Raw genomic sequence first — 19,410 nt, 5'->3', positions numbered from 1 at the left:
TGCTGGGAGCCCCAGGCCCTTTAAATTTCAGCCAGAGGAAGCTGATCCACCCCAGTACGCCGTACTGGCTTACTTTCACCTCTGTACCTATCCCACCGATGTCATTTAGGAACTTGCCAAGGGAAAAAGTTGGGTATTTGAGATCATAGAATCATAGGATTGGAAGGGACCTCGAGGGGTCATCCAGTCCAGTCCCCTGCGCTCATAGCAGGACTAAGTATTATCTAGACCATCCCTGATGGGTGTTTGTCTAACTGCTCTTAAAAATCTCCAATGATGGAGATTTCACAACCTCCCTAGGCAATTTATTTCAGTGAATGCTTAACCACTCTGACAGTTAGGCAGTTTTTCCTTATGTCCAACCTAAACCTCCCTTGCTGCAATTTAAGCCCATTGCTTCTTGCCCTATCCTCAGAGGTTGAGAAAAACAATTTTTCTCCCTCCTCCTTGTAACAACCTTTTACGTATTTGAAAACAGTTATGTCCCTCCTCAGTCTCCTCTTTTCCAGACTAAACAAACCCAATTTTTTCTATCTTCCCTCAAAGGTCATGTTTTCTAGACCTTTAATAATTTTTGTTGCTCTTCTCTGGACTATCTCCAATTTGTCCACATCCTTCCTGAAACATGGCGCCCAGAACTGGACACAATACTCCAGTTGAGGTCTAATCAGCACCGAGTAGAGTGGAAGAATTACTCTCCTATCTTGCTTACCACACTCCTGCTTATACATCCCAGAATGATGTTCACTTTTTTTGCAACAGCATTACATTATTGATTCATATTTAGCTTGTGGTCCACTCTGACACCCAGTACTCCTTCTAGGCAGTCATTTCCCATTTTGTATGTGTGCAACTGATTGTGCTTTCCTAAGTAGAGTACTTAGCATTTGTCCTTATTGAATTTCATCCTATTTACTTCAGACCATTTCTCCAGTTTGTCCAGACCATTTTGAATTTTAATCCTATCCTCCAAAGCACTTGCAACCCCTCCCAGCTTGGTATGTCCTCAAACTTTATAAGTGTACTCTCTGTACCATTTTCTAGATCATTGATGAAGATATTGAACAGAACCGAACCCAGAACTGATCCCTGTGGGACCCCACTCGTTATGTCCTTCCAGCATGACTGTGAATCACTGATAACTACTCTGTCCCTGCGAGAGGTCCACTGGAGCTGCAGGACCGGTGAGCGGCAGAGCATCCCCCGCAGCATGCCGCCGTGCTTGGGGCGGTGAAATTGCTAGAGCCGGCCCCGCCAATCACCACCAACTTTCTCAGTGAAAACCAAAACAAAGAAGTCATTAAGCACCTCTGCTGTTTCTACATTTTCTGTTACTATTTCCCCCCCTCATTCAATAATTGACCTACCCTGTCCTTGGTCGTCTTCTTGCTTCTAATGCAGGGGAGGGCAAACTATGGCCCATGGACTGGATATGGCCTGTCAGGGCTTTCAATCCAGCCTATGGAATTGCCAGCCCCGTGGTGAAGCGGGGCTAAGGCAGGCTCCCTTCCTCCCCTGGCCCCATGCCACTCCTGGAAGCATCCGGCACCACTTCCCTGCTGCCCCTAGAGATGGGGCAGAGGGATCTGTGCACTGCCCTCGCCTGCAGGCACAGCCCTCCCACCCCGCAGCTCCCATTGGCCAGGCATGGGGAACTGCAGCCAATGGGAGCTCTGGGGGTGGTACCCGCAGGCGAGGGCAGTGTGCGGCAGAGCCACCTGCCTCACCACCAGGGCCAGCTTTAGGCCAATTCAACCAATTCCCCTGAATCGGGCCCTGCCCCTAAGAGGGTCCTGCGCCCAAGCCCCAGTATGGTGTACCGGCAAGAGCCAGTGTGCTGTACCAGGGTGGCCCGGCTTCCTCAGGGGGCAATTTAAAGGGCCTGGGGCTCCCAGCAGGGGCTGGAGCCCCAGGCCCTTTAAATTGCCACCAGAGCCCCACTGCTGGAGCCCTGGGATAGGGCTGCGGGGCTCTGGGGGCTATTTAAAAAGGCTGGGGCTCCTGTTGCTTCTACCACCCCAGCCCTTTAAATAGCTGCTGGAGCCCCACCACTTCCCCACGGCTCCCTCAGCTATTTAAAGGACTGGGGCGGTAGAAGCAGGGGAGCCCTGGGCCCTTTAAATAGCCCATAGAGCCCTGGGGTAGCAGGGGGGCTCCAGCTGCCTCTGCCGCCCCGGTCCTTTAAATAGCCCCCAGAGTCCCGCTGTTTCCCCAGGGCTCCAGTGGCTATTTACAGGGCCAGAGCAGTGGAAGCAGGGAAGCCCCAGGCCCTTTAAATAGCTCCCGAGTGCTGGGCTGCTGCTACCCCGGTGGGGAAGGGGGGGGGAGGAGGGGGCACTTACCGTACAGGGTGGGCTGTACCCCTTGTACCCACACCCCCTGCCCACACCAGCCCTGCACCCCCTTCCCTGCCCGCAGCCAGCCCTGCACCCCCTGCCTGCAGCCACGCCATCTCCAACCAGCCCCACACCCCCTGCCCACAGCCAGCCCCTGCCACACCCCCTGTCCTGTCTCCAGCCCACCACTGCCGCACCCCCTGCGGCCCTGCCTGAAGCCAGCCAGCCCCACACACACCCCTGCCCGCACCAGCCCTGCACCCCCTGCCCTGCCTGCAGCCAGCCCACGCCTGCTGCACCTCCCTGCCTGAAACCAGCCAATCCCGCACTCCTCTGTCTCCAGCCCTGCCAACCCATGCCATACCCCTCTGCAGCCCTGCCTGAAGCCAGCCACCCCACCACACCCCCCCATCTCCAGCCAGCCCCACACCCCTTGCCCTGCCTGCAGCCAGACTCTACCTCCAGTCAGCCCCTGCCCTGCCTCCAGCCAGCCCTATGTCCACTGGTGCCATGAAGTTTCTAGGGCAGTAACCCTGCACACCTGCTTCAATGAGGGGGGCAGAGAGCAGCTGGGACCCACACATGTGCATACTCTAGGGTGACCAGACAGCAAATGTGAAAAATTGGGATGAGGTGGAGGGTAACAGGACCCTATATAAGAAAAGGCCCAAAAATCGGGACTATCCCTATAAAACTGGGACATCTGGTCACCCTAGCACACCCCCAGGGAGTGGTGCAGACCCACACATATGAAACGGAGCTCATTTCTAGTTCAGGCCCATCTTCTTACAAAACAACTTTAGGTAGGGTTAACATACATCCGTATTTTCCCGGACATGTCAGGCTTTTTGGTTCTCAAATCGCCATCTGGGAGGAATTTTTAAATTTTAAAAAATCCTCCTGGGAAAATACAGATGTATGGTAACTCTATTGGTACAAAAAATACATACTGTGGCACATCCCTTAAACCAGAATTTTTTATAGGGAACTGGTTGCTAAGAAATGAAAGGCTTTTTTATTTTTTTTTAATAAAGTCACGCCTGCCGGGCTTCACCAAAAATGTTCGAATTGGGCCCCACACTTCCTAAAGCTGGCCCTGCCCACCACACCCCTAGGAGCCACTGCTGGACATGCTGGCAACTTCTGGGAGCAGCGCGGGGCCATGGCAGGCAGGAAGCCTGCCTTAGCCCCACTGCATGCCACTGCCACCCTGGAGCCACTCAAGGTAAGCGGTGCTGGGCCGGAGCCTACACCCTGAACCCCTCCTGCACACCGCCTTGCTCTGAGATCCTTCCTGTACACTGTACCCCCTCCCATGCCCCGCACTCCCTCCCGCACCCCAGCACCCTGCCCCAGCCCTACATTCATGGCCTTGCATACAATTGCTCCACCCAGATATGGCCAATGGGCCAAAAAATTTGGCCACCCCTGTTTTAATGTATTGTTCTGTAGTCTAATGTAATGCTGCTTAATATTACTTTTATTAACAGCACTGGTGATTAATAATGGTAAAATAGTCTACCTATTTGTCTTCACTTACAGATCACTATTAAGTATTGCGATGTCCTAAAATTAAAAACTTTCCCCTTTGTGCTTCAAAAAAGGAGTCCCAGAAACCTGAAAGACAACACCTGAAGTCTCATCCAAAGCCAGGTGAACTATATGATTTAAAAGATTAAACAAACATTAGTTTTACTGCCGTCAAAGATTTACCAAATCATTGTTCCATGGGAGCAATAGGCAAGGCTTTCTTCCAACTAAAACAAAAGCATGAAAGTGAAGTTAAGTGAACCGCACAGCTTGGAAGTTAACTCTTTCTTAGATAAAGTTAACAAGGACAATTACTTGCTGGCTTGATTATCTAACTCCAAAAGTTGCTACAAGACATTCAGAAGAACAGAGTTAAGGAGTGAATTGAGACAAATTTAATAAGAGCACAACTGTTACTATCTATTCAAGACTGAATCTGAGGATCAGTAAATGTATGCAAAAATACCAACCCCTTTCCCCATGACACACAAAGTTCTTTTCTGTTTCATAGTATGAAAGCATTGTCTCGGGTTACATACAACAGTGAAGGATCTCTGTGTGTTGTGAATATACAGTCCACCTCACTCAAATGTTGTAAACATACAGTTCACCTCAAAAGGTGCCTCATGTAGGGAGACCCTTATAGCTAAAATGTAAGAAAAATCTTGTTCTTTTCATCTCACTTACTGAAGAGGCATATGACAGATTAAATTAAGTATAATCCTTATTTTAAAAAGTGTTCATACTCATACAGCTTGGGAACACATTTTGTTCAAACTTTGTAGTACTTATTTTCAAGATAAAATAGTTTTTCTAATGTTTATATGTTTTAATTTAATGTATTGAATATAGGCTCCTTCTCAGGAGCGGTGCCACAGTTTTTGCTGCCCTAGGTGGCAGTGCTACTCCTCTGAGCATTCAGCAGCAAGGGCACTTCGGGGCAGGGTTCCGGAGTGAGTGAAGGACCCACCGCCGAATTTCCGCTGAAGACCCAGAGCGGAAGGACCCCCCACCGCCGAATTTCCGCTGAGGGCGGCAAAATGCTGCCCCCCAAATCTTGCCACCCTAGGCGACTGCCTAGGGTCACCTGTGGAAGCACCAGCCCTGCGCCTTCTGATGGCAAAAGTGACAAATTTTCATGGATATTAACCACTAGGTTAAATAGCTCAATCTTCTCTGACTGAAATCAGTGAGTCCAACTCTCAAAGTCCCTACATTTTACTTTGATTTAACTGGGAATTTTGCCTGAGTGAGGACTGGTGAGTATATACTGAGCAAAGTCTTCAGGATTTGGCTAATTGGGAGATTTAACATTGGCTTCAGTAGGAATCAGGAGTTGGCTGTGCGTCTGCCACTAAAAATAATGAGTTCAGATATTGTTGTAGATGCAATTTCATTCATAGCTCTTCATGTCTTTCTTCTGTTAAACGTTTTGCTGCATTTTCAACAATTAATTTTGCTATGCAAAAATATTCTGCATTTAAAAACAAAACATTTTAAAAACTCATTGCTAAAGCAGCAAAAATATAACATAGTATTAGGCTTTTATCCTGCAAGTGACTCCACACAATTATCCCCCCTTTGTGATTCATACAGGAATTTCCTTATGCTGAGAGAAGTCCTAGGTTTCCAGTTCAGTTGGCTTTGTGGCCCTTTTACACCAGCACAGCTAACATAAAGAGGTCTGCAAGGAGTCCTGAATCCTAACTTGATCCCTCTTCCAAAAGCCCGTGAACAACTGTGTTCCAGCCTGACTCCTGCATTTCATGTCCAGAGGTCTTACATTCCCTCCCTTTGTTCTCCACACAAAATTATGATCTTCCATGTCCCATTTCCCATCCTCTGTACCACCTGGCCATTCCTGCACCTCCAGATCCTATTACAATCCCAGATTCCCCTCTATACCTCCAGATTCCTGCCCAAACACCTATGTAAGTATCTCTCTTGATCTACACACACAATTCTTTGTATCTCTTACTTCTCCAGCAGGTGCAGGGCCTCAGCTGTTAGAACACTGGCACGTTTCAGACTGCTAGCCACACAAATGTTTACGTATGTGTCAGTGCAACAACAAAACATTAAGTCAGCTTTTCATCTGCATAGAAATTTCTGTTCAGAGGTTTACATGCATCTACATTACTTATAGATGCTCGGTTTTACTTTATACATAACTATGCGCAAATGAATTACAGTAACAGTCCCAAAAAGGACCGACTGAAAGACTGGAGCAGTCCTACACTCCAGCTGAAAGACTGGAGCAGTTATCTTGAGCTCTACAGCAAACACTATATTTTCTCTCCTTTGACAAATTGTGTTCTTGGAACTAAATCAGATAAGTCTGGTGGATGATTGTATCTGTACAAATTCTAGGGTGACCATGTCTGTTGGATAGAGATAAGGGGAAACCACATGAAATGTAAGGGACCATGCTTTATTTTAACAGAAATTTCAGGGACACACCATTTCCCTTAGCATATCATGTATTTTTCTCTCACATGTACATTTCTACTGCCCTCATCTATGCAATGCAATTATCATAAGCTTCAATTTAACGTTTAAAATGGTACTTATCAGTTTAACACCTTTGTTTTCTGAAATCAATAAAACATTTCTATATACACACACACAATTGAAGTTAACTTTAATTTAAAGCTCAGCCTTAACAGACTCAATATTTAGCAGGTTTCTTCAATCTGCCCAAGTCTGTTCATGCAGGGAAAATATTTTTTCTACTACTGCATTTGAAGTAAAAATGGACGTAAGTTCTGCAAGTTAAGAAACTGGGAGAACGAGAATTTGAATATAGGAAATGGTCTGATGCTCTAATACAATCAGACTCCTGAAGCATGCACACACACTCCACTCATCTCTCCGTGCACAACATTCCTTGTACAAACAATCCACATCAAGCCTTTTGTCAAGTTTCAACTCTTCAATAACACTTCCAAATTTCCTGAAAAAAAGTCAGCATTTTTTCTGAGAAAGTGGCTGAATCAGATTAAGGTGGTTTTGTTCACTGAAATCAAAATATGAAGTACCTCGGTAATATATACCACAGAATGAAATCCATTTCCATTTTTTTCTGCTTTACCATTATGTATTTTTAGATAAGATTTATATTTATGACTAAAGAATTTGGCATCGATCCTTTGTTATAATGCATTCATTGAAGAGTAAGTTATGTCAGACTCCAGCACATACATGACCAGATTGTTCTAAATTTTAAGACTGTATCATAAAAAATAAGTTTTAAGAACATGATGAAAAAATAAGAAGTATTCAGTCACTGTAAATCTCTCTTCATCATCCCCATCTTCATCATCCTTAAAAATTGCAGCTGGGCAATCCTCACCAAATCGACATAAGTAACTTCCAACAGCTGGAAAACTTTAAGATCCTGTCAACAACAGGTATGTACTTAAACATCTTGTGGGGACATAGCGTTGGATAATGGAAATGTTGAGGTAACAAAATGAAATATCTGCTGTAGTCCGGAAACTCTTTTGGCAGATGAGAAAAAATGATTGCGGCCAATGGGGGCTGGTGGGAAGCAGTGGCCAGTACCTCTCTCAGCCCACAGCGTTTCCCGCCACCCCCATTGGTCTGGGACGGTGAACCGCAGCCAGCGGGAGCCACGATCAACCGAACCTGCGGACGCAGCAGGTAAACAAACTGGCCCGGCTCGCCAGGGTGCTTACCCTGGCAAACTGCGTGCCAAAGGTTGCCAACTCCTGATTTATAGGCTGCTGAGCCTGAATGGAAATTTCTAGAGCTCTGGTAACTATAAGGCCTCCAGCTTAAAACTGCTTGACCCTGCCAGAAGATGCCATATTTCAAAGCCCCACCCCTCCCCCTGTGTACAGTACTCAATGACCATTTGCAATAAAATAAAATAAGTGCCCATATGTGGCAAGCATTAGCTGTTTACTTTGTTCATCAGTGAACCTTCTCCTTTCCAGAAGTTTTCTAAATTCTTCCTAGCATTCCTTTATCTCTGTTAGAAGTGGAAAAACAGAGGCCTGGGGTGGAGATAAAATGTGATATTATATATTCAGAAGTAACAGGCAGAGTCTCAAACAAGAGACCATATCCATGCTTTTTATTTCAGATGTGCAATCCCTGCAGTCTTAGCATGACACAAAAGAATTTTTTTTGTTTAAGCTTTGTGGTTAGGTTTTGTTAAAAAAACTAGGTTTCTTCAGGCTGAATTCTACACTGAAAACAAGGTTTAAATCAACAGTTACATTGCTTAGTGCTGCTCTGCAGAGGTTTGATTCAGCCTTCCCTTACTCATGCAATAAAAATCAGTGAAATAAGGAAACCAAGAGAGGATTTCCCTTACAATAAGGGACAGGTGGTCACCCTAACAATTTCCTATTATTTTTGTTGATTTAACGGTTTTCTACCAATTTAACTATAGATAAATTAACTCCTATCACCTTTCTGAAGTAAAAGAAGAAATAACAATATTAAAAAAGCTCATCCATAAATATCTAGACACTCAGATTTTTGCCATATTAGGAGGGAGGGGGAAAAAGTCATCTCAGTAAAAGCTTATACGGTCAGAATTAAAGAAAACGTTTGGAAAGAACCTGGTTTTTACTTTGAAACTCATAATCCTATGTGTGACTTTGTTTTTGTTTTTTTAAACACATTTTTATTTTTCTCCTCCACTTTTCCTGAACAAATTATATTAATAGCATGTTCTGAATACAAAGAAACCTAACTAAAGATGAAACTCAAATATGTTCAACAAAAAGATATTACTTTAAGTGGTTTTAAAAAGTACAGATAAAATTATTTCTGGAGATAACAACAGTTTAATAGTTTACCCCAGTCCTCTCCCTCTGCATTTTACAAAATATTACCAGATTCAACCGAGTAAAGACAAATTAAAGTCAGAGAGAATCATATCTTAAACAAACATAAAGTGACCGTTAATCTGACCATAGACTGAAACATTATACACTCACTCTTTCCATTCAGTTGTTTTTGTAAAAACTGACCTTGGATGACCCCACTGAATCCAACATACATGCAGTTAAAGGCTGAAATATTGGAGTCAATTTACTGCATTTCCAAAGGATTCACTTTAACTTAGCTGCTATCTTTTCCAAAAGCATTTTTGGTTCATCCACATTTACAGCAGGAGTGAGCAAGATCGATTTATTTCCTGCTGAGTAGTTATCACTCTTAGGGGAAACAAGTATTCTGTCTGAAAGTCAAATGGAACTAAGATCTGTCAGCGTCATCATTTCATTGTCCCAAAACAAAGTTGATCTCCTCCCACCTCACTTTTTATAGAGCTACTTTTTTTTGTTTTGTTTTGCCACACTTGCAGCTACTGGCCCATACTTTCCCAATCCGCCACACTAATAATGTTGTATTCTTTCATTCAAATTGAAAGTAAGTTTTGTTCTTCAAAGATCTATTTCTGCTTTCTGAAGTGTCAATTAGTTGTGTACAGGTTTCCCATTAATCCTATTTTTTAGGCCTGAGAAAACTGAAGAACATGATAAAGCTTATAGAAGGATGACTTCCTGGGGTAAATTCATGACTGGCATAGGAAAGAACAACTCCCTTGACTTCAATGGAGTTGCGCCCACTTATGACAGCAGTGAATTTGAATTACTTTCTACAACTTCTCTTTGCTCCCCTGCAATGCTACTGTAGCTGGTAGTTTTTCTTTCTGAAGAAAGGCCAGTTTCTGACAAAGGTTTTCTTCTTGTCCTTAAATGCGCCAGCATATAGCTCAAAGACCACCTCCTTTTCCAGTCATGCGTTTATTTACAAAAGGCCTGGTTTTATGGCCAATTGGCATTCATTTGCTAATTATCAAAGTGACTAGCTTTGTCTTCTCTAGAAAAATAATATCATCATTGAATCATCTGAGAAAGATTTTGGAGTTAATGTGTGTTCCCTAGCTCCTTGGGCTAATCTGTCTGTTACTAATTTAAAAAAACAAAACCAAAAACCAATATATACACTAGAGTGAAAGGCGCAGCCCCCCCTTTTGCAAGACCTGAACACTGTCTACACATCTGATTGTTTATAACCTTTCATGTAGCTATGCAACAAGTGTTAAAAAAATTACACTATCCTAATTCTGGGCATAGATGCCTGTAGCACATCTCAGGTCTACACACAACATGACTGCCTGTAGTGCACAGGCATTTGCTTCACTATTTGCATTAATCCTGCTCTCAGCAAGGTTAACCACCACGTTGACCTCCATGCATCAACCCTCACTGATGTAGTGCTAATGTAGATAGCAAGTGTTGCCATTGCAGCTACATGTTTGGTCCTCCCTGTGCAATCCCAGAATGGTTTGGCAGCTGTCTACAATGTAGAAGATATAATCTCCCAACATCCCAAAAGAAATATGACCAAATCTAAAGGAATAAACAGTCTCCTAGAAAATCTTCACAATCAGGAGCGATCAGCTCATAAGAAAGTTGAGGCCTGTGTCTCCATAGACCTGTGCCACCACTTGGCTTCCTTCTTGCCTACACCATCAGCTTAATTACTTTGAAAGTACTGTTGAATTTCAAAAATGCTTAGAGTCAGGAAAGAAAAAAAAGCTACTATTAATGGACAGATGGTCAATGGCAAAAATCTCTCTCTCCCCGATTACTTTCCTAGTTCACAGGCAAAGCAGTGACTACATAAGTAAACATAACGTTACTTTGAATTACTGTAGTTTTAAACAAAGAAAATACCATCCAAAGGGTGATGGCCTTGCCTCCCATGCTGAAAAATGGATTGCTAGAAAAGTCATTGGTAAAAAGCTGCACTGAATGCAAATGCTTATCTCTAGAAAAATAGTCAAACATTTGGCAATGTTCTAGATTGGGTTCAAACCCCTTAAAATGGATGAGTTTAACAAACACCATTCATTTAGGTTAAAAGTAAGAAAAAAATGGCAGGCTCCAAGACACAGGAACACCCATGGCCACTCAGAAACTCTAATGATTCAGGCAGAGAAGTTTTCCCTGAGTTAAGTTTCCACTAGTGGTGTATGTTTAGGTGGGTGGGACAGACAGTACCAGGAGAGAGAAGGAAGAGAGTCAGGCCTGGTCTACACTACGCTGTTAAATCGATTTTAACAGCGTTAAATCGATTTAACACTGCACCCGTCCACACTACACTGCTCTTTATATCGATTTAAAGGGCTCTTTAAATCAATTTCTGTACTCCTACAAAACGAGAGGAGTAATGCTAAAATCGATATTACTATATCGGAATAGTGTTAGTGTGGACGGAAATCGACATTATTGGCCTCATTATTTTACAGTAGCTACCCACAGTGCACTGCTCCAGAAATCGATGCTAGTCTCGGACCATGGACGCACACCACCGAATTAATGTGCCTAGTGTGGACGCGCACAATCGACTTTATAATATCTGTTTTATAAAATCGGTTTAAGCTAATTCGAATTTATCCTGTAGTGTAGACGTAGCCTCAGAAGCAGACACAGCCTGCAAGAACAGTAACGTGGCCCTGAAATAAAGCAGACAGAAAGATTTCTGTGGGGCAGAGTGTTGTTTGTAAAGATAGGCTTGGAACAGCGAACAAAAGAGCAGTCTCCTGCTATTTGGACATTCCTACTATGTTCAGAGAAACAGGAATTTGTCCATTCTTTGTTCATAAACAAGATTGCACCAAAAAGAGGGGGGGGAGACAGGCTCCATCATCAATTTCTGCCCCTCACCAGAGCACCTGCAGAGACCCAAACTTTGACTAACCACTCAAGTCAAAAATGATAACAGTAAAGAGATGCCAAGAATTATTTGGGTAGGTCTAGACAAACATGTAAGTGCTTGGGGACAGGGATCTGGAGGTACAGAGGGGAATCTGAGAATCTTGTCAAACCTGCAGGTGCAGGAGAGGCCAAGAGATGCAGAGGTTGGGAAATGGATCATAAAAGAGGATTGTAATTTGTGTAAAAAACAGAGGTAGGGTAAGACCTGTCTATAGACATGAAATACAGAGGTCAGGCAGGACCACAGTTGTTCAATGGCTGTTAGAAGAGAGATCAAGTTAGGAGTGTGGATTGCTGCTGGCCCTCTTACAATGGCTCTACTGATCTAAAAGGGCCATAAAGCTAGCTGAACTGGTAACCTAGGAATTTTCTCAGCATAGGGAGATTCCTGTATTAATCAAAGGGTGGACCATTGTGTGGGGTCAAATGCTGGGTAAAAGCCTGACAGTGTGTGTTTATTTTGCTTCTTCAGCAATGAGTTTATTTTAAATTGTTTAAATGCAAAATATGTTTGGATAGCAGAAGGAATGGTTGAAAATGCAGCAAAACATTTGACACAGAAGAAAAAAGACATGAAGGGCTATGAATAAAGTTATGTCTACAACAGGATTTGAACTCACTGCTTTTACTAGCAGACACTGAGCCAGTTCCTGATCCTATTGAAACCAATGTTAAACCTCCTGGTTGGCAAGGTGGAGATGCCTGCGTGAAGTAAAGGGGCTGGAATGGCTTTAAGCCACACCTATTCTTGGCCCCTTGTGCAAGCAGCAGGTCAGAGCCTGGTGGTGAAGAGGCTGGGGCCCAAGTGACCAGTATAAAGATACCAGCCTCTGAGTATTGAGCACAACATAATAAATGACATTGTTTCAACAACACTGTTATTGATATTTATAGTATACAACTGACGTATCAGTACAGAACATATTGATGTTCACATTTCTGATTTCAAATTAATAGCTTTATTTATCAAACCTTGTACTAGAAGCAAATTCTTCTATGATGGGTGGCACTTACTTCTTGAGCACCTCCTTGTGGCTGGGTGCTGTACTTCAGTCCTTTCCCCACTCCTGGGGTCCCCTATAGATTGCTAACCAACCTTGGTGAGTTCTTCAGTGGTTTGGCCCTACAGTCAAATCACAAAGTTCCCAGGCACGCCTTCTGGGACATTAAAAAGAGTCCAATAAATGGACAGAATATTTGCCCTCGCTAGGGTCTTCAGCTCCAGTTCTGGGCCCTTTAAATTCAGCCCTTTGGTTGGGTTCCCAACTAAGCCCTGTCCCTTCCCTGGGGTTTATGACACTTCACCTGGGGGTGGCACTGGAACCCAGACCCTCCCACTACTCCAGATACCAAACTAAGGGCCCTATAGTCAGTAGCCATGTACTTGTTACTCCAATTCATTGTTGCTCCTTTCCCAGGCCTCTCCCTACCAGACTACTTTTACCTCCAGATCTATATCAGTGCCAGGATCATCAGGTTCTTCTCTACCTCTAGGCCATAGAGGAGCCCCTTTCTTCTCTCCTCTGGTCCCAGAAGAAACTGATCTACTGACCTTTCTGCAGCTCCTTTTATCTGAGCCTGCTGGGCTCTGATTGGCTGCCTCTGTGTGGTCTCTCTAGGCAGGGCTGGGCTGGAGCACCCACTTTTGCTGCTCCTTTCCTATCACTTTGGTGCTTCCTGGGGTGGGGGAAGTAGAACTGTGGGGCATCCTGTAGCGTGCTGCAAAGGCTAGGTGCACCCCACCACAATTTCCCACATAAACTACTGAAGCTGATTAGAGCTTTACCAAAGGGAAGAAGCACAGACCCCTTATTCCTTTAAGGAGAGTCAGGAAAGGGGTGCATATAGCCTTCCCCAAAAGTACCAAAACATGAAGATATCACTGTGCCTGATCATATAAACAGGAATCTGAAACAGAATGTAAACAATGCTGCCTTTATTGCCACAAATACTAGAAAAAAAAAGAAACAAGATAGATGCAACATTCAAGAAATCTGACATGATGTTAGACTTCAGTACTGTACACTCTAGTCATCTCAAACAGAACTCTGATATGTGCAAAACTCTCAAGCTCCCTGGGCTTCTTAAAATTCCACACTTACTAGGCTTTACACATTATCCCTTATGTTAAACCTACTTGTATGCAGATTGTGTTGTAAAGTGGGCTTGCATATAAGTAACTGGTTATATATAGCAACGGAAAATATTTTAGTTTTATGTTGTGCCCTTTATAATCAAAATCTTTCAAACCACATTACAAATATGTGAAATATTAATGAGCATGCTCACCCAGAACTGCCATTTTCCTATCCACATAGTCATTAATCTTACAGCTGATCAGATAACAAGGAATAAATTGCATAGATGTTTGCAAGATTGGGACATAAACTAGAATCACACTGCTGACTAGCAAGTTCCAGCACTTTCACTATATATGAGATTGCACGGTTATCTTTTGGAAGTGCTGGCAACAGGTGCATATTAACTTAACAACAGTATTATGGGGTTTTAATCTATGTGGGCTTGCAGGACAAGGCCCCGATTGTGCAAAGACTTTAGTGCATGTCCAGTGCCTAAAGTTAAGCATGTCTTTGAAGGATTAAAGCCCAACATATAAAGAAGCACAACTAGAGTAACTGTATTTAGAACTATAGCAATAAAACAACATTGCCCTTCTATAGCATCTTTCATCTGTGGATTTCAAAGTACTTTACAAACATGAAGCCTCGCAATATTTCTGTGAGGTAGGGAAGGATTATTATTTCAATTTTACAGACTGGAGAACTAAGGCATGGAGAGGTTAATGCATTAACCGAGGGGACAGTGTGGATGTGGAAACAGAACTAAGAACTTTCTGAAAGTTAAACATACCATAAAAGGGACATAGGGAACATGCCTAGTGCAACAGGCAGACCATGGGCCAAATGCAGACCACCAGATACTTTTGAACAGACCCCAAAATCTTATTTACTTATCATTATTATCATCGGATTTGATTCCCCCCCTCCCACCCCAGTCTGGACCTTGACTATACCTTAACCAAGAAACTGGGACCTTGACAAAAAATAATTGACTACCCTGACCCCGTGTATGTCTATAAATCAGGGTTGCACAAGTATGCAGTTAAACATGCACACATACGCACAATGCATGGGGGGGGGGGCATCAGGAGTTTAAGACTGGAGGCTGTAGGGACTAGTTACCCTAGACAGAGCCTGTGACACATAATAGGCGCACACCGTGGAAAACAGCAGCAGAATAGGCTAGAAAAGCAACCACTGGCCTGAATGGAAAAGCTGTAACTTTCTCACTACAGCCCCCCAGGACAGGCGCCTGCGCGGGCTAGCGCTCCCGTACGGCGGGAGGTCCAGGCTGTCCCCCTTTGCAGCCCGCCGGGCGGGTGTGGCGAGCAGGCAGCCCGCCCAGGGCACGCGAAATGGTTCTGACCCTAGGCACGAGCCAGCAGCAGGCTGACACTGGCGCATGACAGAGGCCCAGCGGGAGAACCCCCGGGTGTAGCTAGCGCGCGCGGCGGGGGGGGGGGTGGTACCAAGCGGGGCTTGGACCCGCTGCAGAGCGGAGGCGCCGGCTGCAGCCCGCGCAGGCCCCGAGTCCCGAGCCAGGAATGCGAACAAGGCGGCCGGGCAGCCCCGGTTCAGCGCAGCTCTACCGCCACGGGTGCCGGCGCACGCGCACTGCGTGACCGGCGAGTCAGCAGCAAGCCTGGTTGTCTCGAAAGCAGGCGGGGGAAGAGAGATGCAGCTCCCCAGAGCAAAGGGGTGACCGCCCGACGCCGGCTTTCCCGGGGGAGGCGCGGTTCCTCCCTACGCGGGGGTTGCATGCTCCGGTGGGGAAGCCCAGCTCCTCCTTGGGGTTGTCGTGCTAAGCTGACTTTGCCCGGCCCCGGAGCCGGGGGCAGAGTGCAGGCATTTCTGGCGAGCTGTTATCACTTACAAGGAACTTCAGCGAATGACCTGAGCCAACCTCCGAAGGATCGGAATTGCATGGGGGCAGCCGTGGTATTAGCCATACAAAGGTACCGTTCAATTTCTATATATTAGCTTCCCTCCCCCCCCATAGATTTCAGCAATATAAACCCGAGAGCCTTGAGCGTTTTGCATAATCAGCGTTTTGCATAATCTTAAAAATGACAGTGTAACAATGTGTTACAGTCTGTTCTGGCTTTCAATTCGGTCAGTATCAAACACGTCTTTGCTACTGTAGTCACGGCTCTGTGTTCAGCTGCCTAGCGAGTAGGCCTGTGGGCATGAAAGTGGCTAGTTAAAATAGATTATTTTTGTGCCCTGTTAGCTGTTTGGCATCCTGGAGGTGGGCTGTCCAGCCTAAGGGTTAGTACAGCTGTCTTGCAAGAGGGCTGGCTTGCTTTAGTAGGATTACCTGGCATAACCTCGCCCCGGTGCATTTTAACTTGAATTTGTATCCATTGATGAACTGAATGTGTAACTCTGGTTTCCTCAGGCTTGGAGGAAGTGTCCTGAATGGACGATGAAATGAAGCATTTCTGCCTGCAAGGGGAAGTTGCATGAGAAGAATTTGCTGTAACTAAGCAGCAGCACCCCGCTGGGCTCCTGGCTCCAGCTACTATGGCCCAATCCAGGGTCTGGAATAGCATCAAATCCATGTTGAGAAAGAACGATGACCCTTTGTTCTTGAACGACTCCAGTGCCTTTGATTTTTCAGATGAAGCGGGGGAGGAGGACTTTCCTCGGTTTAACAAGTTGCGAGTTGTGGTTTCTGATGACACTTCGGATGCAGCTCCGGACAGACCTGTCAATGGGGCTCACCTAGGTCTGCAGTCCGATGACGACTCCTTGCTGGACCGGGATATTGCTCTGCGGAGCACACAGACTAGCTCCTCTAGGACGGACCCTTGTAGCAATTGCAGTAAACAGAGGGAACTATCAAAACAGAGGAAGGTGAAAAAACAGCTGACCCTCGCTGCCGTTCTCTATCTCTTCTTTATGATTGGAGAGCTCATAGGTGAGTTGGGCTTGCTTTCTTACTCCCTCAAGGGTTAATGGAAAAATGCCTCCAGTACTTTTTAGGACATTATTTTATTACACAGTTGTCCTTTTAATTATTTGCTAAAGGAGACAATATATCAGTTACTGAGATGCACAGATTTCAGCAAGTCCACAGAGTGCCCACAGTAAAGTCAGCCTGCAATTAGAATCTAAGGAAAGAAAGGTTAAAGGGACGCTGCCAACATTAACTCTTCTCTGGCTGATGTTTATAAGGATCTTATCAACAAGGAAGAAACTATATGAAATTAACAATTAAATTGTCCATATCCTGTTAAATGGGGAAAAATACAGATACCCCACCCCTCCCCTCAACTTGTTTCAATTGTTGCCATCTTTTTACTTGTAATTATAGTAGGTGCAAGATTTTCAGACAGAAATGTAATTTTTTCAGGTTAATGGTTCTCTTTAATAGCAGAATACCAGTGTCTGTATAAGATTTTAGGGCCTTCAAACCTTGTTATTTATGTTCTTAGTCCCCAAATACAGGAATATAATTTAGTTCTACCATCGAAAGGGGGAAAACCCCTCATAGACTCATAGGTCAGAAGGGACCAACATGATCATCTAGTCTGACTCCTGCACAAAGCAGGCCACAGAACCCTACCCATCCACTTCTATAAAACCCCTAACCTATGTCCGAGTTATTGAAGTCTTCAAATTGTGGTTTGAAGACCTCAAGCAGAGAATCCACCAGCAAGTGACCCATGCCTCATGCTGCAGGGGAAGCTGCCGAAAACCACCAGAGCGTCAGCCAATCTGCCCTGGAGGAAAATTCCTCCCGACTCCAAATTATGGCGCATCAGCTAACCCTGAAGCATGGGGCAAAGGCTCCCGAGCAGATCAGGAAAGACTTGCCTGCAGTAACTCTGGATCCCATCCCATCCAAGCATCCCATCCAGCAGACATTGAGCAGACCTATCTGCTTGATAATCCAAGGACAATTGCCAAAATAAATTAACTATCTCATATCATCCCTTCTAAAACTTATCAAGTTTATCTTAAAGCCTCCATATGTCTTTTCCCCCACTACTTCCCCTTGGAGGCTGTTCCAGAACTTCACCTCCTCTAATGGTTAGAAACCTTCGTCTAATATTTCAAGCCTGGAACTCCTAGTGCCAGTTTTGTACCATTCGTCTTGTGTCTACATAGTACTAAGCTTGAATAATTCCTCTCCCTCCCTAACGTTAATCCCCCTGATATATTTATATAGACCAAGCATATCCCCCCGGAGTCTTCTTTTGGCCAGGCTAAACAAGCCAAGCTCTTTGAGTCTCCTTTCATAAGGCAGGTTTTCCATTCCTCGGATCATCCTAGTAGCCCGTCTCATGAAACTGAGTTGTAGATAAAGATCAATCACTTACAGCTTCCTGTTTTGCTTCTCCCTACTGGACTAACTGAGTATCTACACTAGTCTAGCTATTTCTGTATCTTAAACCAGGGGTTCTCAACAAAAATTTTGGTGGCCTCAGTATGTGGCCACCAACTCTTCCTGGTGGCCGCGCTATTTTTCCTAAAATAATTAACTTTAGGAAAAACAAATAAATATGCACATACACATGTAAATCATGGTAATTTATTTATGTAGGTTTTTTTCAGACTCGGTAATAAAAATAATTTACAGTTGCCTATTCTTTACTGGGCCTAAACAGAATAGAAACACAAATAAGGTGATTTGCATGTTCTTGTCTTGTTGTTGTTTCTTTTGCTTTTTTGGTTGCACTTTTTTCCTTCTAAGACATGCTAGCTCGTAAATCTTCTGCTGTGTAAACTGATATTTGTATGTTTGTTAATATCACTTTTCACAGCAGACTTACTCAGCCTCCAAGCTCTGGGACAAATTAAGCCCTGGATGGGGAGGTGGGCAGGAGGCAGCAAGGCCCAGGGATGATGGCGAGGCTGGTGAGCCTGGGGCCGGAGCCTGAAACCGGAGCCTGCCACCAGGCAGAAACACATACCTCACCACATGGCTGGAGCCCGCAGCCCTGTGGTCAAAGCCTGCCTCCTCAACCCCAGGGAGAGTGGGAAATTCAACTGCTGCCTGCACCTCCAGCATTTGTGTCTCTGGAGGGGGCCTTGGGAGAGGGATCACTGCTTTGCATGCCTCCCCTTACCTCCTCAGTCTAGGAAGCTGTGGCCACAAGAAAAGGCCCTGGTGGCCGAATGCGGCCACATTTGAGAAACACTGTCATAATAAGCAACATGAAAGTGTCTATTGTATATTGCTTAAAAGCAACAAATGGTTTTGAGTTACTCTGATCATATGATTTACTGAAAATTTCCGTATATTGTTAATAGTTTAGAGAAACCATGTTGATTTTTCCACTACAAAATTACTCCTGTTATGGATTAATTCAAAACAGTAACAAACTCATTTTCCAAGTTCAATTTTTATTGATCTCTGACAAGCTTTTTTGTTATCAAAGCATGTTCTCTTACAGTTCAGGTTCAAGAGAAACCAAAAGAGCATGATACAGCAATCCAGGGATGAAAGTAACTTACAGGACTTACCAGTACTGCCGGAGTCCTGAGGGGGCGTGGCCTCATCCGGAAGAGGCATGGCCTCTGAAGATTTAAAGGCCCTGGGGAACCATCTGTGGTGGGAGACCCAGAGCCTTTAAATCAACCAGGGGCTCCCAGCTGCAGAGGTGGCTGGGAGCCCCCTGGGGCTCAGGGGCAAATTAAAGGGCCTGGGGCTCTGGCCGCCAGGGGGAACCCTGAGCTTTGCGGGGCTGGGGC

The 19,410-nt window shown here is 44.8% G+C and overlaps 1 protein-coding gene across 2 annotated transcripts in view; it reads left to right on the top strand.

Moving 5' to 3' along the window:
• Positions 1-13,567: 13,567 nt before the first annotated feature.
• SLC30A4 (solute carrier family 30 member 4) overlaps positions 13,568-19,410 on the top strand; it is a 30,872-nt gene continuing 25,029 nt past the window's right edge. The window contains exons 1-2 of one of the 2 annotated variants that reach the window (XM_032790593.2): positions 13,568-15,665; positions 16,109-16,630. In XM_032790593.2, the coding sequence (XP_032646484.1) occupies positions 16,234-16,630 (397 nt within the window). In that variant the 5' untranslated portion in view covers positions 13,568-15,665; positions 16,109-16,233. The remainder of the gene's footprint in view (positions 15,666-16,108; positions 16,631-19,410) is intronic. The other variant, XM_032790592.2, reaches the window with a different exon arrangement.

The sequence above is a fragment of the Chelonoidis abingdonii genome, chromosome 9 (genome assembly GCF_003597395.2).
Source record: "Chelonoidis abingdonii isolate Lonesome George chromosome 9, CheloAbing_2.0, whole genome shotgun sequence".
Taxonomy (NCBI): Eukaryota; Metazoa; Chordata; order Testudines; family Testudinidae; genus Chelonoidis; species Chelonoidis abingdonii.
This window is presented reverse-complemented; position numbering and strand designations above follow the sequence as displayed.